Source organism: Amphiura filiformis, chromosome 18 (assembly GCF_039555335.1).
Source record: "Amphiura filiformis chromosome 18, Afil_fr2py, whole genome shotgun sequence".
NCBI classification, from domain to species: domain Eukaryota; kingdom Metazoa; phylum Echinodermata; class Ophiuroidea; order Amphilepidida; family Amphiuridae; genus Amphiura; species Amphiura filiformis.
In genome coordinates, this window is record NC_092645.1 from 35423479 (window position 1) to 35449108 (window position 25630).

Here is a 25630-nt window from a genome sequence, read left to right on the forward strand (position 1 = left end):
GAGAATCGTCAAACGCGAACTTCCGACTTAAAATATAGGCACTGTTTCACTACTTGGAATTTCCTTGATTTTGATATGTTTTTGATATGTTTTTCTGTGAGCTTTTGCGAGATGGATGAATGTGATATGGATTCTGTTGCAAATGGTGGTCGGTTAATCCTGGTTTTTCCATACATTGACTTGATTATTAGAGCAGACCTGACTTCCGATTAATCCTACGTATAGTCATAGTAGACGTAGGGTTTATCGCAAGTGTGTATTTCATCATTGCTCCAGTAATTAAGCGATTTGGAATTTATTATCAAATAAGGGGCTCTGCAATAATTATGAGCCCCGGGGGTAAAATTTCCCAACGGCGCGCATTTTGTAGCAAAAAAAATACTTCTCCCCCCTTCCTCTCGGCCAGCCATAATTCGCTTGCCACCCGCCCCCTCGGCCTGCCAAAAAATATTTGCCTTCCCCCTTTGCACATGGAAAATAATGATAATGGTATATTGTCAATATTGTTGTCCGTTTCTGGGTGTGTTTTTTTATTCACATTTTAACTTGTGTAGAAGAAATACATGACATGCATCTATTTGCTATGTTCATAATCATGAAATAAATAGTAAAGGGCGGACACATAATTTTCTGTAATGATAAACATTGCCTAACATTAGCTTGCCTGAAAATTTCATGAAATTATTTGGGTGGTTGACGTTGTGCATAATGATACACGCCCTTAAGGGCTGGAGCAATCTTTTGTCAAATTGCTCAGAAATGGGAGGAATCTGCCATGTTTGCTGTGAATTTTGGCCTAGCAATATTGATCATAGGTTCAAAATTGATGGAGCATATTAATGGCCAAACTCTCTAGTTTTATATTTGAGCATCATCACTTGTGTAAGGGTTTAGAAAATTATGTAAATTGGCTTGTATATTTGATGTTGTATTTCAGCTCACGCACTTTTTAGTGGCAAAGAAGATTTCATGATTTCGCTACAACTTCGCCTTGATATGTTGAACACTCTAAATAAATAATTACGGTACTTACTTCCAACTTTTCATTAAGGCATTCCGGACAACGGAATGCCTTAATGAATCGTGTCAATGCCGACAATTCATTCTACTTGCTATTTTGTCCATCAAAATTAAAAAGTTATCCCACTTTTGTAACGAAAAAGACTTCTACATCCACTACGTTAGCGAAGAAAACCAAATTTGTGTGTATCAACAGGTTGATCACTCGCACCTGTAAGATATATCTCATACCGCATTTTGAGTATACCGTACACGATAATCCTTGTATATGTACCATTACTCTTGCTGTTTATAGTGGGACACAGTTACCGCACAAATTATATACCAACTAACATTACCGCACATTTGCAATGACCCCAAGGTCACACGGGGAATGTGTAAATATTGTGGCACGAGCTATAAACAGCCCATTCAACAATATGATCATGGCGGTGAACATGTAGCTTCTGTTTTGATAACTCTTCGGGGTGAGAATCGTTCCGAATGTCCTGCGCGCATCCTACGCATCATGAAGAAGCTCCTACTTCCGGTAATACCGCACACAATTTATACTGATGTGTTTATAGTGGGAATATCTCGCCACAATATCCTTCGGTTGAGAAGGATATCGATGTACCGTACATGCATATACTGCTAGTGTTTATAGTGGGCAATTATCCGGATAATCTCTAACCGGGTAGAAATTGTACCGCAATGTACCGCACATCTGCTCCCACTATAAACACGCTCTATGACCCACTATCGACGATCACCGAGTAATGTCAGATGACCCCCTGGGTGACCTTGGATGACCCAAAATGACCTAAACTTATAACTCTAAATGTTGACCGAGTTTGAGCCCCGTAAGACCTAGTTTCATGCCCATATGACAGTTTTTAGTCATTTGACCTCGAATGACCCCTGGGAGGAGGCCCCGGGGTCGGATGATTTAACGAACATAAACATCTTCTTGCCAGGACAGAACTACACCCACCAACCGAGTTTGAGCCCCGTATGACCTAGTTTCATGCCCATATGACAGTTTTTAGTCATTTGACCTCAAATGACCCCTGGGAGGGGGCCCCGGGTCGGATGATTTAACGAACATAAACTTCTTCTTGCCAGGACAGAACTACACCCACCCACCGAGTTTGAGCCTCGTACGACCTAGTTTCATGCCCATATGACAGTTTTTAGTCATTTGACCTCAAATGACCCCTGGGAGGGGGTCCTGGGTCGGATGACTTAACGAACATAAACATATTCTTGCCAGGACAGAACTACACCCACCAACCGAGTTTGAGCCCCGTAGGACCTAGTTTCATGCCCATATGACAGTTTTTAGTCATTTGACCTCAAATGACCCCTGGGAGGGGGGCCCCGGGGTCGGATGACTTAACGAACATAAACTTATTCTTGCCAGGACAGAACTACACCCACCCACCGAGTCTGAGCCCCGTACGACCTACGACGGCCTCACATTAGCAGTCACAGAATATATCCATTACTCGTCGATACTCGAAAGAGCTCAAAATAAATAAATTAGAAAATTTTCTTGATGTCCTTTAACATGTTTCCACAGAGAAGATGAGAAAAGAGGAGATCGCTCGAACATATAATCCGATTACCCACAGTTAACCTCCATTCACTTTTCTTTGTTATGGGTACTTAAAATACCACTTGAAGCTTCCTTTGTGGTAATCTGTTCATCCGACACACGCTCGACTGATTCGGTAGTTCTCTTAGTGGAGAAAATATTCCACACACGGAAGTACATCGTTAAATTCCCAGTTTCGCAGTCAAATCATGCTTTTTTTCTTTAAAAACAAATAATACTAACCAGGGTGACCATGATTTTTAAACAAGTGAAAAAGCATCATATATAACGCAACTCCCATTAAAAAAATCAAAAGTTTTGTTAAGTTATGGAAAGTCAAGCATAATTAATTTTCCAGTAAAATTAATATAAGGTCAAAGGAAAAGAAATTTAAATGATAAGCATTTGAATATTTGCGGCAGTTTACGGAAACTTAAAACTAGTGCAATCAGTTATTCAAACTCGTGTCAGTTTCTCCATATACTCCCGTTTTGTGTCCAAACGTGTCCAAAAATGCTATTTGGATCCAAAATGAGGGTCTTCTTCACAGGGATCTCGGGTCAACCTTAGCAGTCGGCCATGCCAAACAATACAGAAATTATATTTCGCGGTCAACTGACGTAACAAATTGATATCCGGGCATGCGCTGTTTAGAGCTAGACAGTCGTGACTCGCAAAGCCACTTATCGTATTAGTTGATCAATCGGATTAGATCATTGTTTCCATCAATAGGCGGATGCACACATTATTTATTTGATGTGGGCAGCGAGCGACCTCCTCTTTTATCATCTTCTCTGGTTTCCATAGTTAGTCCGCTTTATTGGGACGTCTATCGACCATCGACGAGTAATGAAACGACAACTAATATTCTATATTCTGGAAGCATTGTATAATTATTTTTTGAGTTTTTAGTGACGAGTTATTAGTAAAATTTAGTGACGAGTTATTAGCAGAATGGGGTATTTGGGGATAGCCCGGGGGATAGGAGTGTGTTTGAAGTCGATGGAGTGTAGATTTATGGATGTGGGTGCTGTGTGTGTGGGAGGGGGGGGTTGCGTGTGGGAGTATTAAGGGTTGCGGGGTGGAATGTGTGCATGGCTGAGGAGTTGGAAGTCAGAATTAGGATTCAGAGAGTCAGGGGTTAGATAAGGTTTGGGGTTATAGGGCTAGGTTTTGATTTGATCGGGTTTTGACAAACCTGGATAACCCAAGAAAGCCTCTATTGAAGCTTATTTCCATTGGGGTCCATTTGAATATACCGGGACGGGTTGGGAAGAGTTAGGGGTTAAGACCCTACTCTTTTCGAAACTGGATGTGAGATACATGTACAGGTATGGCTCTCTGCACACGGTACCGACGGCTTAACGTCCCCTCCGAAGGACGGTTTAGGTTTAGGTTTAGGATTAAAGCTTAGGTTATAGGTTAGAGCGAAGTTAGGGTTATGGTTGGGGTTAGGTTTAGGTTTAGGTTTAGGGTATAGAACAAAATTACTAGGTTTTTGGACTAATGACCTTAAGACTATCGACCTGTAACCCATAACTTACTGACACTGTCTTGGGTATTTTGGGTGTCTTATCATGAATTGTGAACAAAAAGAAAGAACGAAAAACAATACAAATGATACATTCCAGCATATACCTTCATATTACATGAATATTTCATTCATTCATACATTTAACCTCAATCACCTTACGATAATAATATCACAAGGCAAAGGCAAAAATCGGGAAAATGTACATTATTCGGAAGGCATAATTGATGACGTTTTAACGTGAAATTTAAACAACATTTCAAACCCTAATTTTTACACATGCCCCAGTTGCCACCAAATTGGAATCAGCCCCAAATTGTTTTAGTATAGGACAACGGATCAATTTTTAATATGACACAAATCCATGTGAAAAGATGAGCGCACCCTAAAACAAGCAACCCGTCCCGACACCGATCACAATCATGTTACGCCACACTATACATGCTACCGCACACAGAATGCCGCAGTATCATCAAACGTAGTTTAAAAACTGTGCAAAGTAAATCACAACTCGCCAATACTATATTCCACAAAAATGGACACTAATGTATTCAGGTCACTGAGGTGTGTCCAAATTAAAACATTGGAACTGATTTCTATAGGCCCAACACACGACTGCCATATCAATTGTTACACCGTTACGATTGGTTTATTCAGGGATATGAGACATGGGACAGCTTAAAGGTGATAGAGGCACAGTTGTGTAGTTCGATTCCAAAACCATTCATACCTATCACCTGTTTTTACCTGTATTATCATGCGAATCATGTCAAAATTTATTTAAATGAACATGATGAGGATGACTCTCCCTCATTTCAAATCATAAGTTTTGGTTTCTCTTTTGTTCAGAAACCAAAAATCAAGGTATTAAAAAGTAGAGCAGATCTGGTCTGCAATCATAACACTATTATGCTGGGAGGACACAGTATAGAGGCCCTGCATGAAATTATTGATTGGCTCCAAAGGATTTGAACCAGTGTCCTTCACCGTAGTTATGGCGGAGTGCAGTCCATTCAATCAAATGTTGTCATCAACCTATTTGATCGTAGTGCAGGGTTATGTGTGTGAGATGAACTGTCACGGTAGATTGCAATCATGCTTTTGTTGAATGCATTTGAGTAGTCCGCCATATTTACGGGATGATACGTCACATGCAAGGCCTCTATAGGGTATATAACCATAAGTATACAATAGAGGCCCTGCATCAGTTTATCGATTGGCTCCAAACAAAGGATTTGAACCGGTGTCCTTCACCGTAGTTATGGGGGAGTGCAGTTCATTCAATCAAATGTTGTCATCAACCTATTTGATCCTAGTGCAGGGTTATGTGTGTCAGACGAATTGTCACAGTAGATTGCAATCATGCTTTTGAATGCATTTGAGTAGTCCGCCATATTTACGGGATGATACGTCACATGCAAGGCCTCTATAACTCTGAACGCTGGTCACAGCTTCTTTTGTTATGCATAGTCGCGCAAAAAGTCGATCGATACATGTTGAAATCAGCATAATTCAGAAATACACCTTTTTGCTTTGAAATTAATTTTCTCGGTCAAATATAAAGCAATAATTTTTTTCCTTCAGTAATGTCAGTTAAAAACATAGTGCTTGGATATACATTTTGTTTAAATCCTGATGTTAAAATTAGGCATGAAATTGTGTCTTTTACTGTAAGATTTTTGATTTTTATAGACCTTAATTTCGCCCGCGAGCTTTTTGCGGAATTCATGTTTTAGTGTTTCAAACTAATATAATTCGCTAAAAAAAGATATTTCCCACCTCTGTAAGGCACATCGTGTGGGTCTATATATTATAGTTTTGTCAGAATATCCGTTTTGATTTCACCTTATTCCACTTGCGACTCCCAAAATGTCCAACCAGTGCTTCATTTCTAATATAACCAGCAGAAATAATCGATATTTCTATTGTGGCTTGCAAAATCATCCATCCATGGGTACATTCGCGAGTTGATTTTGACAAAATTGGTAGTCGGAATTGAAAAATGATGCAATCAAAACCGAAATTCTGACAAACCTTTGACATATAGCCCATTATGATGTGCTTTAGAAAGTTGGGAAATATCTTTCGTCAGCGAATTATGTTACTTTGAAAAGCAAAAACGTTAACCCCAGAAAAAGCTCGCAGGGCAAAATAAAGCCTGTGAAAATCAAAAATCTTACACTAGAAGCCTAAATTTCACACCTAAGTTTAACACCAGGGTTTGAAAAAAATATACAGTACCAAGCATTATAGTTTTCTTCTAACATTTACCGAAGAAATGAAAATTATTGTTTTTCATTTGACCGAGAAAATTAATTATTGCGTGAAAAGGTGTAACTAAAAAATTTGCTTATTTCAACACCGAATTCGATCGTTTCAAGCGCCTAAGTGACTGAGTGGGTCTTGTTGAACAATAGGCATCGACTGACTAGCGTTCAGCCTGTATCATGATTATCGGAAATCCTATCCCCGCGGACGACAATTGATGCTCTCTGTCGAAGATGGCATATTACACCCGAGTTCTAGGCCTAGAAATCATAAACATGCGCGTATATTGAGGGGTGGAGTGGGGCTTTGTTTGTTTGTATGAAACAAAAACGATGCATGGAGATGATTTCATTATGAATTAGTTTATTATGCCCGGTAAGCACCACCCATACCTCTTACCTAGGCTCCCCTCTCACCCACCAATATAACCTCCTCTTCCTTAAGTGTCTCCTACCCCCTCCTCGCTTCCCCTACATACGATATCTCCTCTATCTCAAGCTCTCCTCCCCCCCTTCCCTTTTCACTTCCAATGCTCTCTCTCTCTCTCTCTCTCTCCCATCTGTTTCACTTTCTCCCTGCCCTTACTTCCCCCCTCCCACATACCCCCACACTATCTTTCTCCACACACACAATCTCTTTCCCCCTCTATCTTCTCATTTGTTTTCCAGTAAAAATTGCTTCAGTAAAAGTCATTAGCTTATATTGAAAGTCATATAATGGCCTTCCATCGATTCTGGTACATGGGATTAAGGACATGAATCAATTTTGTTTATAACACCTGAATCGCCCCTTTTGTAATGTCGAATGCAAATATTTCGATGTACTCCTCTTTTCGCCAAACGCCAAGTGTTTCTGGAATGCTGCCTAAAATAAGAACACTTTTAATGCTTACCTTTTTTAAATAGCAGAGTGAGAGGGTATTCAATGAAATATTGTTTGTGTCTAAATTGAAGCATCCTATGTATAAAAGAATATAATTATGAATATTTACTGCACATCATATATAACGATTCGTGATACCCAATTGTGGCACATTTGATGTCGTTTAAGAGGTAGAGAATTAATTTTCAATTTTATATACGCCAAAATATTTTTTTAATTGAACGTTGAAAATTCTATGTAAAAATTACATTAATCTTTTATTTCCTGAAAAACAAAAATTGATTTTTTTGATCCCCCTTTTTATAGTCTAAAATGTTTTGCAAAGAAAACATCAATTGAACCCATCTCGCTCAGTCAGTGCAGAGAAGATGTAAAGAAAAGGAGATATATCCAGCTATCCTCAAACAAAATATGTGTGCTGCCGCTCATTCAAAAGTAATCACGCTATTCAGGTTTAACAATAAAATACAACAAAGGGGTTCGAACCCATGATGGGTGTGATACACAATTTGCTGCTTACTAGTTTTAGGGAAAGGTCGGTGTCTGTATATCATCATACTATGCATACCATGCATACCATGCATGCAGACCCTAACATCCAGTTATATTTCAAATAAAATATGACCGAAGTTCTGGCAAATTACAATTTCTGACGCTTGTTGACTCTCTCAACCTCTTTACGATTTATGATACAGACAATTTTCAATTATCAAAATATCTGTATTAGGTTTGCAGGAAATGACAGGAAAATACATAAAACAATAAAATAAAGTTGATCAACAATCATACCTTTTCTAACAAAATCCTAAAACGCTCTTCCTAAATAATTAATATATGTTCCAAAATGAGCGGATTTTGTGGGAATTTTTACAAAACTACATTTCTTTCTTATAGTATCCACGTGTGTTATCCCATCAGAGCAACAGAAACTTAACACACACGTGTTATATTTTCAAGGAATTCTCTATAGAAACATTGGAAATATTTCCAATTCTGGAGTGAAAATTAATCAACCGTGGTCGGCAACACACACCACATCAACATGATCAAAGGCTACTTTCAAGTAGATGTGTAACTACTTGAGAATAAAGGACTATGAATAGGTGCGACAGGATTACCTACGGGATTATCTCAAGGATGTAATTCCGTTCTCCCTCCTTTTCTTACATCTTCTCTGGTCAGTGTTGCCGATACCTTATAACCAGTGAAAGAAGCACAACGGCGTGGCGAATCAACAATGGTCCTCCCAGTCCGCGCCAAATGTCCTTGAGTTTAAAAGATATTATGTTTAGCCAGAGAAGATGTAAAGAAAGGAGATAGATCCAGCTATCCTCAAACAAAATATGTGTGTTGCCGCTCATTCAAAAGCAATCACGCTATTTAGGTTTAACAATAAAATACAACAAAAGGGTTCGAACCCATGACGGGTGTGATACACAAGTTGCTGCTTACTAGTTTTAGGGAAAGGTCAGTGCCTGTATACCATCAATACTATGCATACCATGCATGCAGATCCTAACATCCAGTTTATTTCAAATAAAATATGACCGAAGTTCCATGGCAAATAATAATTTTGCACGCTTGGTTACGCTTTCAACCTCTACGATTTATGATACAGCCTATTTTCAATTATCAAAATATCTTTATTAGGTTTGCAGGAAATGACAGGAAAATACATAAAACAATAAAATATAGATGATCAAAAATCATCCCTTTTCTAACAAAATCCTAAAACACTCTTTTAAATAATTAATATATGTTCCAAAATGGGCGGATTTTTTTTGGAATCTTTACAAAACTACATTTCTTTCTTATAGTATCCACGTGTGGCATCCCTTCAGAGCAACATCAGGTACTTAACACACACGTGTCATACTTTCAAGGGATTCTCTATAGAAACATTGGATATGGTTTCAATTCTGGAGTGAAAATTAATCAACCGTAGTCGGCAACCCACATCACATCAAAACCATCAAAGGCTACTTTCAAGTAGAGCGTGTTTATAGTGGTGTACGGTATTTATACGGTATTCTTATACGCATACGGGATTAGAATGGAATGTGACTTATCCGTTATCTCGACTGTTTATAGTGGCAATCAATAGAGCTCAATAGCGCTATTCTGAATCCGAGGTGGTTGAACTCAGCGTGTTCGAGGTCACCGCAATGCAATGTGGGAGACACAAATATGATGCCAGTTTCAAATAGTTTGCCGTGGAAACGATACCGGCCTATTTTTTAAACATAATTGCTACAGTACCGTACCATTTTGTAGGTGATGTGTTATTACAGTGACAAATTTGAGCTCGGAGAGCTATATAACCCTGCTCCACTTCCTTGAATAACGGTATCGTTAATCCCTGTCTGTTTATAGTGGCCGTATACGGAATGAATGTACTGCAATATCCATCGATATCGAAGGATATCAGTTCCGTATAATATGTGCGGCAAATAGCGCTATTGGTCTGTTTATAGTGGCGACCAATACCGTATAAGATGTACTTATACGCTAAATACCGGATAATCTGGCTCACTATAAACACGCTCGTAGATGTGTAACTACTTGAGAATAAAGGACTATGAATATGTGCGACAGGATTACCTACGGGATTATCTCAAGGATATAATTCCGTTCTCCCTCCTTCTTTTTCAACTTTCCTGGTTTAGCCAACGGAGAAACACTTCATTGATAACCCATCCAATACCTATTCGCCGTAGAAGTGATGATGTAACATGATTAACTACCACAGCAAAAGGTTAAAACAATTAAAACTATATCGCCCTGCACTACAAGCAGGTTGCACTCATCACCTGTGTATGTCTGCAATCATAGATTAAACACAATACCGCTCTTTTCAAAGATACTAATTTTACAGGTGCGAGTGATCAGCATGATATGAATATTCTATAGAATTACGGTCCAGGTCTTTATCCCTGTTCTTTGACATCTAGGTTCAATGCAGAGGTACCGCGTGAATGTACCAGTGCAGTACGATATATTCAAAAATTGTTTTAAATTATTCGCTATAGAAGTGACGTCATAATCGGATTAACTACCATAGCAATATATGAATACAATTTTTGACTATATCGCCCTGCACTACAAGCAGGTTGCACTCATCACCTGTGTATGTCTGCAATAATAGATTGAATACAATACCGCTCTTTTCAAGGATACTAATCTTACAGGTTCGAGTGATCAGCATGATCAGCGTGAATGTTGTAGTGCAGGGCGAAATAGTCAAAAAAATGTATTCATCTATTGGTATGGTAGCCTTACGTCACTTCTACAGCGAATTACTATGCTAGTTAATCCTATTATTACATCACTTCTACGGCGAAATCGCCGTAGACGTAGTTTTAAAACAAACTGCTTAGGCCAGTAATAAACAACGTGTACGTCCGATAACTATAGATTGAATGATTTTTATTATCACACGAGGAAATAAAAACAAATGAATATGGCGTTTCACGTGCTGCAGGTCAGGTCAGTGGTCAAAGGTTTTTAATCGCTAAATCAGTGATACACTACCGTCGCACAGTGTCATCGCCCCGATATCTTCATGGCAGAAATCGCCATGGTAGGTTGAATCCACAGCCACGCATGTCCATTTTGTTCCGACCTTTGAGACGCATAATAAGCTGAGGGATATCCGACTAAGGCTACTGACAATAACCTGGTAATTGACCTCTCTGTGTGTGAGTGAGCATGTATACGCCATGATGAGGTCAATGGTCATCTACTTTTAGACTGCCACCACGGGAGTGAGTGCAGCTAGCCTACGCTGCGCTATAGTTCGGCACATATAAAATCAGAATATTTTTGTCAGTTTTTGAGTTCAAGGCGCACGCTTCTTTCTCAAGACGCTAGCAAACGACTATCATATCCGTTGAACACATATATTCAAGTGCAAGGAACAAAATCTGGCTTCTTTAGACTAAATCAATTACGGGAGATATTCATCATTTTCTACCCCGGTATCCAAAGATTTATCGGCTGAATATCAAATCGTGCATAGCACATTCAAGTGTATTGATCCCGGGTATTCATTTCAGTGTCTCTGATGTATAATGTAATTATTAACCGGGCGATGTCGGTGTGCGTCGTATTATTAACACCAATTCCTAATTTCGACATTACTTTTGCGAAAGGTCATTCCATTATCAAATTAGAAGACTTTATGTAACAAGATACATATTTGGTGCATACGCACCAATATGAACCTCGCGCCAATCGATTCGTGTTCCACGACTCTTTAGGATATTTGGTTAAAAGATACAGGGTTAGGTGCACTAAGTACAAAAAGTGAATATATCTCATTAACCAATGATCCTACAGATATGCGGCCACTGACCTTTTTGTTCCTTACGACCGGAGGAAAAGTTCGACATATCGCACGACTCTCTAGGATATTTTGTTAAAAAGATACAAAGATACGTGCACAAAGTACAATAAGTGACTATATCTCATTAACCAATGATCGTACAGATACGAAACCACTGACTTTTTTTGTTCCTTATGACCAGAGGAAACGTTTGACATACAGCACGACTCTCTAGGATATTTGGTTAAAAGATAGAGGATTAAGTGCACAAAATTAAAAAAGTGACTATATCTCATTAACCAATGGTCCTACAGATATACGACCGCTGACCTTTTTGTTCCTTATGACCAGAGGAAAAGTTCGCCATATCGCACGACTCTCTAGGATATTTGGTTAAAAAGATAGAGGGTTAAGTGCACAAAGTAGAAAAAATGACTATATCTCATTAAATGTTAAAAACTGTTTAATATGTTATATGTACAACAACATCCAAAATTTAGGGTTAAAAAGACAAAACAACCGACGTTTCGGGAGCATAAAAACATCCCTTTTGCAAGGTTAAAACAAGTAGCACTAGTAGCTAGCACTGCAAGAGATTAAAAAAAAGTGCTACTTTTTTTAACCTTGTAAAAGGGATGTTTTTATGCTCCCGAAACGTCGGTTGTTTTGTCTTTTTAACCCTAAATTTTGATGTTGTTGTATATATTAAACAGTTTTAACATTTATTTTCCTTGGTTATGTACACTACTTGAATCTTTTTAAGATCCATTCAAAGTTTCCCTGCTGGTCAGTTGGTACTGTTTTAGTTTGCTTTTTTGCTCTTATATCTCATTAACCAATGATCCTACAAATATGCGACCACTGACTGTTGAAACGAACATATAAATAAAATCACATAATGTAACAACCGATGCTCTTTTAATTGCAGATCCTGGTTTGCAAGTAGGAATTCCTGATAGAACCATTGAGGATATTGAGACAACAGCAGACTTACTTGAATGTCTGGAAAGAGTTCGTCTTCTGGACCCAATGAATCTAATATTTATCCCCATATTACTTAATCTCGTCGAACGTAATGATCTTAAAAAATATGTTGATGAGTACGCAAATTTGACTCGCCATAACAATCCTTTACATCTGTACGAAGTCACAAAAACTCGTGAGTACTGTTACTAACTTACATTTAAGTTTTTGAGATACTTTCTTCATCAGAGCGCATGCAATGAAAATTGGAAACGTTGCTTCTTTGTGCTTTAACCTATATTAAGCTTTCTAAAAGAACTAGAAGAAAATGAGAGATTTATAGAGAATAATATAAATTTAACATTTGTATGACACATTGTACTATCACAACTTAGCCTCCTTATTTTTTGAATATTTTGAAGCCGACAACCTATAACAAAAAATTACTCAAGTGGCAGAAAACTTCATATAGGAAAACACATACAACAGTTAACCCCAACTCAACTTCTGTTCTTTGCCTAAGTGGACGGAGAGAAGGAAGGAAGAAGTTGACGAGAAAAGTTGTCTCCACCCCGGTTTTGAACCACCAACTCCTTGGGTCCCAGGGACAAGACCGGGGAGAGTACGACATGAGTGTTAACCCTTTAAAACTTTTTAGTAACTATAACCCTAAAATTTGACTTGTCCTCGTACTCTTCTGTTTACCTTTTACAGGTATAAGGCCATAAAATACATTGCATTTTGCTTCATTTTAGAGAAATTAAAATTGTAACATATATACAATCAACCTTTTTATAGGATACATAATATACTCAAAATTTCTCTTTATTTGATTTTATTTGAATGTGGTCATTTCTTTGGAAAGGGCATCCATAAAAGAGGGATAGTACTAGGCCACACTATTTTTATGATCCCACTGTCTGGTGTACATTTTCACCTTGATGTGGCAGTGACGTCAGTGCGCATTTCATTGAGCGCAGCGTCAAATTGCTCGCTTCGCTCAAAGCGAAACACGTCACTGCCAAATCACGGTGAAAATGGTATAGCTGCACTTTTTATGACCTCTTGTTGATATTAGTTTATTTTCAGTACTTCGTATTAAAGGGAATGATCAGCTAATTTACTTCTGTTTACACTATTTTATTATTTAACGTGTAAAACCCTCATATGAAATTTAAAAAACTTGAGCCCCCTATATTATGGTGTAAAGAACATTGACCCCCACATTTTATGCAACCCCCTTCCGAAGCAAATGACTGGCGATGTGCATTGTTAACAGCTTTAAATGGTGTTTGTTACATACCGACAGCGGAGTCCATGTATTTAGTAGAGGTCAAAATCAGAGGAGACATACGACATCATCCCAGCGAGCTAAGTAATAAGTGTGATATCGACTTGATCGAAGAATTTCGTACACAGTTAGCCATGAACCTAGGGATCGAGAAGCATAATATACGATTTGAGGCTGTCGGAGAGGGAAGCTTCATTATCGTTTTCCTTTTACCAGATGAGGTTAAAGATAAATTACGGTCAGCTGCCATTAAGAAAGCTCATTGGCTCACAGATGCAAGCGTCTTGGGTATACATATTCAAGATGACGAATATATTTCATTGGTTGGCACAAATAAAGGTAGGAAAAATATTAAGGTTTGTTTATGTATCTATTTATTTTGCACATAGTATACCTAGGCCGCTGATATGACCATCGGTTTCAAGTTATTCAAACTATTAAACAGATTTTTATCAAATGTTTCAAGTCAGTAAATATGTGGATATCTGTAACGCTATATGCTATGCTATTGAAAATAAGTTAAATTAATATAATTTGTTAACATCAAATTGTGACGCAATATTACATCATTTGCAATAAAGCTGAGATTTCTATCACCCGATTAACATTTACAAAGTCATGATAATATAAGATAACCAGTGCCGTTAAGATACGATTATCTTACTCCTATATTTTACAGAGACGCACACCAAAGTCAATATTGACGACGACGATGAAGGCGCCAATGACATCTCTCTCCCGCTGCGGAATGTGCAAGATCAAGTATTAAAAAAATTATTATTATTTTGTTAGGTATCATCTCTGATCAACGTTTTCCTGCTCATTATATAATAATTATTATGTTCACCTTGAACGTAACTTGTTTCCTCGCTCACAAATTCTTAACTACATTCTAAATTACCAGATACTGATTATTATTATTATTATTATTATTATTATTATTATTATTATTATTATTATTATTATTATTATTATTATTATTATTATTATTATTATTATTATAAATATTTGGTTACGAATGCTCATAATATTGAAGCGTACACCCTCTTCTGTTTCAAATAGCAAAAGGAGGATAAACAACTTGCCTCTGACACTGAACAAACTCAACATCGTATGGAGGATCCAATTGATGAGCGTCCAGATGAACAAGAAGGTGAGTTGTTTTCTTGTAGATAATTGCTCTTTATTCAGTTATTAATTGTTTTGGTTTCAAATTCAGATCGTCCTCAGAATGCATGAACGTCATGAGCATGATAGGTGACATATTTTGATGAAAGTCAGCATTTTACATGGGGCCTGGTATAGGAAGGCATCTTGGGCATTTTAGTAATTTATTCAGTGAAAAAAAAATTGTGAACCATGCATATAAAGTAAACCCGGAATGCAAAAAGATCGAATGAGGTTCTTACGATATTCTAACATTATGATGTGATCATGCATGCAATCATGCGGTAATGTACATGGAGATCACCTGCAAAAGCGATTGTTATGGCATTTTGTTTTCTTTTGCTTAACTAAATGTTCTAACATGGTCATTTATACATGGTCACCGGAACACCTTATTAAAAGTCCTAAGAAAAAATCCCTGTTATGTAGAGGTAAGATGCCTACTTTGCAAAAACCTAAAATGGTTGCCGAGTATAAATATTTTGCCATATCTTGGCTCTTGGATGACCTATTGAGGTGTTTTTGCAAGTTTAGGACACAAGGAGTCATTTAGGATGGCTAAAAGTTTAATAAATGATAGCTCATTAAATTCATATAGTTTTAATCCTGCTAACCCGACCAGATCCGGGAGAAACAAGGCTAGAAGTAAAGAACAGAGTCTGATTCTTCAACCAAAATATCCCTATGTAGAATTGTAACTCCCTGGTCAGAAAAATGTTCCTTTCTTTACCAAAATCACAATACTGACATCCACAAAGAAAACAGTCATAAACTCCACATGTTTTTTCTTGCACATCACAGTTTTCGATGACCCATTTAACGATGACCAAGAAACCATCCACGACATAGAAGATATATTTCGAAGAATTGATATGATTGAGTAAGAGGCCATATAGTTCACATCTCTGAAAGATTGGTACTGGTGATAGTTTGGGTTCCTTTGCTTACTTGCAAGGATAAATAAAAAATGGAACTCAGAATCATGCATTATCAATATTTTCCTTTTCAAATCATTTGATGAAAACAAATTGTGTCCACTGATAATCAATTGGTACACACACATTACGACTAACTAACGTCGTCATTCGTAGACAAAAATGAGTTTAAAAAAATATTTCCTAAACAACTTTGTAAATTTGAAGATACTATTGGCAAAACCCCATACTTTGTGTTTTTTGAGTTTCAATTTGGAGATTATTCTTCCAAGTACAAAGGAACCCAAATCTCCGGTACCAACATTTCAGAGACACACTCTATTACAGTAAAGCCTACGGAATTCCAACATGTGCAGAGATTTTTATCTCTTCTGATTTTCTAAAATCCAAACGCTTTTCCCTATTAGCTAGTAATAAGTATATCAAAACGAATACTTTTGTAAACTTAATTCAAGTCCTTTTCCACTCTGTAAAAAATGCATGTTCCGAAGTACGGTGCCATGTACCCTGCAAAACACATGTTTTCAACCATTATTCAGTCACTGTTTGCACGTGAAAGCCCCATATTTAAGGTATACTTTGCTTGAAACCAGAGTTCATTGATAAAACAGTTTTAAATAAAGTGTCCTTGAATGTAAAGATGATTGTGGGACTACTTTTTCAGTTTTTGTGCGGGTGCATGCAGGCCACTTCACTTACATCTATGTATCAATGTTTTATTTTGTATCAAAAATCGCGAACATTTTGTAAAATAGTGATTATGTATTGTATAACTTTTTTTTTTGAGAATTTCATAAATGACTTTCAAATTTTGATTGGTCTGTTAGTTCGTAAATTAATGGTCAAAATAAAAGAAAACTTGCACTTTTTAAATTTTTATCTCAAAAACGGTAAAACCTACTAAAATGTTTATGTCGTTTTTGACATTCGCAAAAAAAAAAATTCCTCTAAGAATTTTTTATCACATTTAACGTACAAAAACAATTTTGAGACCAGTGAGACAGATTGAGCCACGAACGTACACGCAAGTCTCAAAAAACTCTCCATTTAGTGAGCAGCAACCAGTATGATTCAACTTGAAGTCAACAGAAAATAACATAGTGTTTCCTGCAACTATTTTTACATCCGAGATCATATCTTCCAAGGATCTTTGTATCTTTAAAACAATGCTATCAAAATTAATGAGTTCTGGTTTTCAGCTAATTATAGCTAACATATAGCTTTCAGTTTCACATTATGTAACTACTGAATGATGGTTGAAAACACATTTTAAGATATCATCACATTGGAGCCCGCGCGCTTTTTATGGGACACCCTGTTTACTATTACTATACAAGAAATTTAAATTGAATGAAGACAGCCTGTCATAGTGTGACGATACTTCGCGTACCCAGCGCGATGTACACCAGCGTGTGCGGCTGTGCATGCATAACGCGGACGTGATTCGAACCATGCCAACTCACTCGTGATTGGTTAGTATTTTAATTATTGTAACCAAGGTTGTGCGTTCGCGTTGTAGTTGGAATTACGCGATATACGATCGCGGTTGAATCGCGTACAGCTATTGGTAGATGTGTTCATACATACGCGTTATATAACAGCATATATGATTGGTCGATAAGCGGGCATAAACAACGTTTATGCCCTGCTTTCTGGTCGTAAACAAGCCGCGTCAGAACCGATGAACGCTCGCGAGTAGGATATACGCGAGTATGCTCGCGAGCTATTTACGCAAAGCGCGAATGATGTACGCGATGTTCTCGCGCGTCCAATCAGGGTGGACTGAGCAAGTAAACGTTTTCTTACAATTAGCAATGGAAAAACTTTTAAAAAGGATAAGAAATTGGTAGTTTTTAGTCTAAAGTGACGATATTTTTTAGTTGTGGAGGAAAATAACAGCACGCAGAAAACAACAGCACGCAGATAAGCGGGCATAAACAATCGTTTAGTCATGAAAATATATGAATGAACCCCTAATTTATTCAATGGAAATTTCTTTTATAACCATAACTGCATGTACGAAATCAGGACAAGGGAATGTGATGCTGCCTACCAAAGAAATTTGCCGTGCAATTTAAACGTCTTCTTTTACACCAACTTTCTCATATGCAATTCTTTTTAAGTGAAACAGATTGGGATGCTTTCCATATTTTTATTTGATGATACATAGCTTGGGCATGAAATCAAAATTCGACCGACGCTTGACCGCCGGTTCCGTTCTGTTCCGCCCGGTTTCTATTGTTCTAAACAATGGGAACCAGTTTTGATTTCATCCCTTAACAATATGAACTGGTTCTCCTCGCTTTCTTCACAAAATCCAAACAAGATGTCTCTGTAACAGAGAGATTTTAAATGTTTTTCTGCTTGCTGAAGTTACTAATTCCAAAGTATCGGCTTTTTTAGCTTTAGATGAGTATTTACCAAAGAAGCTTAAAGCTATAGTGTACGGTCGCCTTCATATTTTAATTTGAATATTCTGAAGTAATATAACTGCCAGGAAGTGTTTTGTCAATTTTATGCCGAAATAACGAGGTAAAATGAAAGAATTCCCACTTACTATTTTGCGTATGTCGAAATTACACTGTTGACCAACGAATTTTGGTGATTCAATTTAGGTTTAAATTGTGACATGTGTAAACATCACAAAATATATAACAAAAATCAGGTTTGAAAAATAAAACCAAAAAAGAATTACATATTATAAAATCGTATATTATGGCTTTAAAACTCTTTTTGTGTAGCGACGAGCAAACTTCATAACAGAAACTTATTGAATTATTTTTCCTTCTTTTCAAATTAGTTCCGTTGGTGAATTGCGAAACCGGCTACCAGCAGTAAGTATTTGATTATTGGGTGTAACATGATAGAATAATATAATAAATCTACAGGTCGAGAAACGAATTACGAAAGGTGTAATTAAGTGGTATTTTGTGAATTTAGCATCCTCTTTTATGGTTCAATATAATCCACAAATAGACTTTATTATTTAGGTTTAATTAAAGGAGGTTATTTATTTTGGGGTTTTTTTTTGGTTTTTTCGTGTTTTTTTTTTTTTGGTTTTGGTTTTGTTTGTTTGGTTTTTTTTAGTCAAGATATATTCAATTTTGGCCCAAACAAGCAGATTCTAAAGCAGCAGATCTAAACAAAATCCCAAAACAGTCAGCCACGAAGAACAGTGTTGTTAGTTTTTCGTCCCCTTACTGACTTTATTTTTTTACATCCGATCTTTAGTCATCAACTCTGTTCGACAAAAGAATAATGTATTATTGTGTATTTTCAATGAAATTAAGATGTGCGATATTCTGAAATCTTTTTTTTCTACAGATCAGAAAAACGATAAAAAAATTACAAGATGACATGAAATCGACGGCATATCATCTGAAGAAAAGAAGCCTGGCGTCTTTACAACATACGTTAATCTCTGGTGATAAGGAACACTTAATTGTTGCAAAAGAAAACGCCAGAGCACAACTTCACCTGGCAATTAGATTACATGATAAGAACATCGAGCTGTCCTTTCGATTCCGTCTTAATACTGGACTGGTAGTGAAGTTGCTTCTCGCGATCGCTGAGTGTGCTCTTATTCTAGTAAGTCAAATTCTTGTGTTGCTGTATTCAGCGTTCCTGCTATTTGATTTCACACCTCAAATGAGCGTTTTAAAGCAGGAGGATGATATTGCACAGGGTTGGATTTTGTCGACTTGAAATCGCTGCTTTTTGTTTATACATTTCTGACTGAACTCTTGCAATAAAACTGAGCAAGTTTTATTCTTTGTTTATCAGAATAAATTACTGCATCTGCCATGCTATGGCTGGGCCTACTCAAGTGTCCCGCCAAATGCACGGTGGCTGTGACGGTGGTATAATAAACCTCGTGTTGCATTCTGTCACGTAATGAGCTTGGTCAGGAATGCCTGGAATGGGGCTAAGAACGTAGGTTGTGAACTTGACATTCGCAGGGGTAGAAGGTACATAGATTATGTCATGAAAAGGATATTTATATTTGTTAACCTTAACTTAGATTATTTTCAAAATCTACATGTAACCTTTTTTGGGACACCCGGTATGATATGGGACTCTGATTTGGTGGTGTGAGATCATCAATAGTCATCTGTTCTGAAGCTATGGGCGGCTTTACTTTTGTGAAGTCTTTATCCATGTAGATTTCATGATTCTCTATCTCTCCCTTTCTCTCCCATGTTTTCATCTTCTATGAGAAGCTCTTGGGATATAGGCTATATTTTAATGGTGTTTATATTCTCACTTTCAATATTTTTTGTTAATACAGCGATTTTGTACAATTGTATAGAAAACACGTATATGGCTATAATTGTACGAGTATTTGAGTATTTTTAGTGTTAAAAAACAAAGTTGGTAGAGAAGAGCTGAGACGAAAATCAATATGCGTTTTACCCACTTTATGGAAAAATTACCGAAAGTTTTATGAAAAGAATACAATGATAAAAGTGTTAAAAAGTGTTATATGATTTAACACGCACAGTTCAATCTTATCATACTTATAGCGTTTTTTATAGTCTTCTTATTCTTCATTTCGTTTGTATGATTTTATTTTTATTTTATATTTTGTCGGGTACCAATTACAAATGTTGTTTCTTTGGCAGGCTTACTACACAAGTATGAACACAGAAGAAGAAGAAAGACTATACCACATAGCTACAAACCGTACTGAAACAGGTAAATACATAATTTTATTACCTACATGTATATGTAATACAAGTTTAGGAACAATACAGCAAAAAGTAAAAACTACGTGACCCACATTTTTTTTTATCTTTAACCTCAAAGAGGTGAGGCAAATTGCCTTTATTTCCTTGTTATTATCTCTTTTCTATATCATTATTATAACATAATTATTACATAATATCATGCTTCACTTGATTTGACATTACTCATATTATTATCATACAATATTTTTGATTTGTGATTTCATATTCAATACATCATGTTATCATTTTACAGGCCTATACATATTGGGCCTATATGTATTATTATCATACAATATTTTTTGATTGGGATTTCATGTTCAATACATTATGTTATCATTTTACAGGCCTCTACATATTGGGCCTACATGTATTATTATTATACAATATTTTTTTGATTGGGATTTCATGTTCAATATGTACAACATGTTATCATCTTACAGGCCTATACATAATGGGCTTACATGTATTATTATCCCTTTTTTTGTGATTGGGATTACATAATCATTACATCATAGTTTAAGACAAGATTACATAACATTCCAGTACACTTTACCGTACTGCCAACCATTTGAATCAATGTCGATTTTTAACTTTCTTTTCGTGTTTGAAATTATTTGGTCAATGTTTTTAATTTCTTGAATAAATAAACTCGAAATTGGAATGATTTTTTTCGTATCATTATATATGATTTTTGATTTATAAATTGAATAAGCGCCTAAAATAATCAAAATATTTGATAAATTGTATTCAGATTTGTCAATATGCCATCCACAAATAACTTTTTCTAAACATATATTTATTTAAACACTCTAATATTTTGAATGTGGCATATAAAGGCGGAAAATTGCTTCCAAAACGATTTATTTTTTGAACATGTTATGAAGAAATGTTCATAGTTACAATTACAAAAGTCACAAATATCAATGTCACTAAGTTTCCATTTGTGGAGATTTCTTCTACATGGAATGAGATTATAAAGAACATTGAATTGAAAATGCCCTAATTTATTAATCAGTCTATTTCGGATTTTAAATAGAAAGATTTTATTCCACGGCTTGTCTACAACATTTAATTGTTTATCCCAGTATTGGATGCAAACTGGTTTCTCGAAACATGTAGGCCTACTTAAAATGTTATATATTTCTTTTGTTTTGAGTAAGGAAATATGTTTAACTTTCTTGTTTTTTAACTCAACTAATGAACTGGGAATTCTCTCACAAGAACGTAACCTTTTTTCCTTAATTTGTAACTTCCAAGTTCTTGGGATTGCCTCAATTATTTTGTGAAGGTTAAATATATTCATAGGGCTTACAACCATTCGTGATAACTCTTTTAAATTTAGAAATCCGTGACCCACATGACCCGGAAACCATGGATCGATCAATGACTTGGAATTATAGGGGGAAGGGGCAATTTCCAACCATAAAATCCTGTCTCCTTTTGCGATTAAATTGGGCTACTTTTAGTAATGAAATTGAACTCTTTTTGGTACCTTAAGGAATCGGATAACTACATTTGCACAGTATTTTTTGTGAGATATGGAGCACATCAGCCATATTGAATTGTATCCTGAATACGAGGAATGTCCTTCTGATATGAAATAATTTTGATATGTTGAAATTGGCAACATAATACAAATTTTGTGGCAAATTATTAAAAATGTATGTGTTTTTTTTACTTTTCATATTTAACAGTCCTTGAAGTAAAATTTATAAATGTAATGATATGTACTTAAAATGTATGTAGCTGGGAGGAAAAGCCGACGATCATTTGAAAATTTTGACCTTTGAAATGTGTATCTTTAATACAAAAGGTCAAAAATGTCAAATGAACATCGGCTTTTCCTGCCAGCTACATACAGTTTTAAGTATATTATCATTCGATTTATAAATTTTACTTCGAGGACTGTCAAATGTTTAAAATATCAATTTTTAATAATTTGCCATAAAATTTGTATTATATCGCGAATTAAAAAAAAAATCAAAATTTTGATATCAGAAAGACATTCTTCGTATTCAGAATGCAAATCGATATGCCTGATGTGCTCTCAGGTCCCACAAAAATACTCTGCAAAGGTGGGAGAGCTCTTAAGCCTACTATTAATTTGAGCACTCCAGGAACACGTTTTAAACTATTGATGATAATGGTGCAATGACTTTGGTAATGGTAACGATAATTACTATAACTTATGTTTTATATTGCTTATAATTAATAATATAATTTTCATGTTTACAGTAAGAAGAAGTCAGGGAACCAACGAACCAGCCATAATTATGTCATATCTAGTACGTTTTATTACAACGACTCCAAATCCAGTACTTAGAGAGCGGGCGATGGGTGGTCTTTTGAAACGCATCAACAGTCATCCTGAACAGGTGATTTGAAAATGTTTTTGTTTTTCCAATTACACGAAATTTGGTGCAATTTGAAAAGTTGCAAATTTAAACAGATTACATGGTGTAAAATTGCATAGCCTAACATGTTCCACTCACCTGAAGTGTGTGGCAGTCAGTAGAGAGTTTGCGAAATGAAGTTTGAAAATTTACTTCAACTTTTACGACAACTTCACATATATCGATTGGATTTCTTGCTCAGATTTACTTCAACGCGAACGTCTGATATTTAATTAAAGTATGTAGCTGGGAAAGAAAAACAATTATGTCAAATTGTTTACCTTTCGTATTAAAAATACATTTTTTAATACGAAAGGTCAAAATTTACATAATTGTTTATGCTTTTTCCTCCCAGCTACATACACTTTAATTAAATATCATTATACAATCATTATTTATAAATTTTACTTCGAGGACTGTTAAATGTCAAAAATATCAATTTTTGATCATTTGAAATCAGAAGGACATTCTTCGTATTTAGAAAGGAATTCGATATGTCTGATGTGCTCTCATGTCCAACAAAAATACTGTGCAAACGTTGCTATCCGAACTCTCAAATTTTCATCATAATTTACTGCTGACTATAGATTTTTGCGTTCACTTAGACTTTTGGGGGCTTTCATGGCAGACTGTTTTTGAATAGATGTCCTCTAGACGTTGAAGTTTGCGCTTTTGAACTGCATTCCTCAAACTCTCTAGTGTGTGTCATCGATCAACGAGATCCAGCGTTGATTAAATATCGGGAATTGCCTGTCACGCATGATCGCACACAGTGACGTGGGCCACAATGCCCCGTCATACTTCCATGCCGCTACGGCAAGCGGCAAGACGTATCAACCAATGACAAGCTTCGATTGCCCGTTTGTCTGCAATGCGCGTGCGCCACGCCGCTCAGCGACAAAAGTATGAAACAGGCATTGGTCGGACCTCATCTCTAACATAATAACTGACATAGGTCAATATCCTTCCCGACATGCTTAGTAGCCAAGTGTCCAGAAGATTATTATTCTTGTGATCCACACACTATGTATATATACATTTGGCCACATTTTATTGTACGATAAATACGAATTTATTAAACATGGTAACAAATATTCTCTAGCAAATCGGTTATACGATGGAAATTATAAATTCGGGATATTAAATATCTAACTGACCAGCCAGATCTGCGCATGATCAAAGACGATTCCTTACTAGCCACAGACCGTCCGCTGGAATTAGTTAGAACATGAACCATTCGTTATAATGAACAAAATGGCTGTTGGTCGGACCTTATCTCTTCGCATCGACTGTGACGTCATGACCTTACGGTCCCCGACATTGCCCTTATGAACTCGCATCCTCCTGGTTGATTGCGTTTTTTTTTAATTTGGAGATCATTATTCATGGTTGAAACGTATCCTTTGACACAGTGATATTACCCTGGTACCATGTGCAGCTATTGGCACAATTGGCCAAACTTTCATATCAATAATTGTGCTCAAAGGTATGACCACTCAAACAAGTGTGGTCTTCTTTTTTCTGTGTTGAATTGTATTCGTATTCATGTTTTGTTTATCTTTTATTTGATTTGTGTATAATGTGCCTGTTCAAGGTTCCAATTTTGCAACACACATATGGTGTTTTATGTGCAATGTAATGCGGTATAAAATAACTTTAAATAACTTTTTTATCTTGTTTTGTTTCCTCTCTTGCATGCTAGTTACAGAAAAATCCAGTCATATGTACAGTCCTTGCAATACTAAAGCTAGAGATTCCAAGTGAAAAGTGGCAAGAATATGCAGAGCCTTTACCACAGCCAGTCGAGCCAGTAAGTACAAAGCAACTATAAGCTTATAATCTAACTGTTATTAAAATAGGATATTTAAACGTTAGCCCAAGAACCGATGCAAGCAATGCTGCCAATACCACGTCCCCATCCCACATCCCTTGGATAAGCATCAATACCTAAAATTCTGCGTTCAAAACCATTCTATGTAATCAGTGGTGGAGCTTTTGTTGGGAAGTCATTTATTAGTCTGAAGTATAATCACTGATCCCCCGGTTTCAATGTTAACAATATGATGCTTTTTTGATACGGAATGTTCATTTTAGATAAAACTGCTATTATACAGTCACAATGTTTTTCAACCTTAAAATCTCAATTTCTAGACTTTGCAGCCAAATAAATATATAATTTGTCCCACTACTAAATTATTACTATGAGTTTTTGTAATATTTGATTGAAATAGAATGCCCCTCGGTCTGTACGCCTGTGAGAGGTACATTCTTATTGAAACAAATTGGCACTTGCATAGCTTGGCATTTCCTTTTTAGTTAGCCTCTGCACAGCCTTTTTGTTCGGCAATATCCCTTGGATATATATTGCCGAAAAAGTTTAACTCCATTGAAAGAAAATGATCATTACACTAAAAGTTGACACTTGTTGCAATTTTTTTATTCGTATTTTTCTGAAAAAAGACCAATTGTGTTGGTAAAATTCTGGCTCGTACGGCTCTTTTCAGCGTCGAAGCGAAACATTAACACAGACTGATGACATCATTATCTGAACGG

General features: G+C 36.3%; 1 protein-coding gene across 2 annotated transcripts in view; it reads left to right on the plus strand.

Moving 5' to 3' along the window:
- The window catches only part of LOC140140159 (3'-5' exoribonuclease HELZ2-like), a 106885-nt gene that overhangs the window by 40415 nt on the left and 40840 nt on the right, over nt 1-25630 (plus strand). For both annotated transcript variants that reach the window (XM_072162017.1, XM_072162019.1), the window contains exons 6-15: nt 12530-12760; nt 13874-14194; nt 14535-14617; nt 14918-15008; nt 15824-15902; nt 18758-18791; nt 19282-19545; nt 20580-20652; nt 22920-23059; nt 24780-24887. In XM_072162017.1, the coding sequence (XP_072018118.1) occupies nt 12530-12760; nt 13874-14194; nt 14535-14617; nt 14918-15008; nt 15824-15902; nt 18758-18791; nt 19282-19545; nt 20580-20652; nt 22920-23059; nt 24780-24887 (1424 nt within the window). The remainder of the gene's footprint in view (nt 1-12529; nt 12761-13873; nt 14195-14534; nt 14618-14917; nt 15009-15823; nt 15903-18757; nt 18792-19281; nt 19546-20579; nt 20653-22919; nt 23060-24779; nt 24888-25630) is intronic.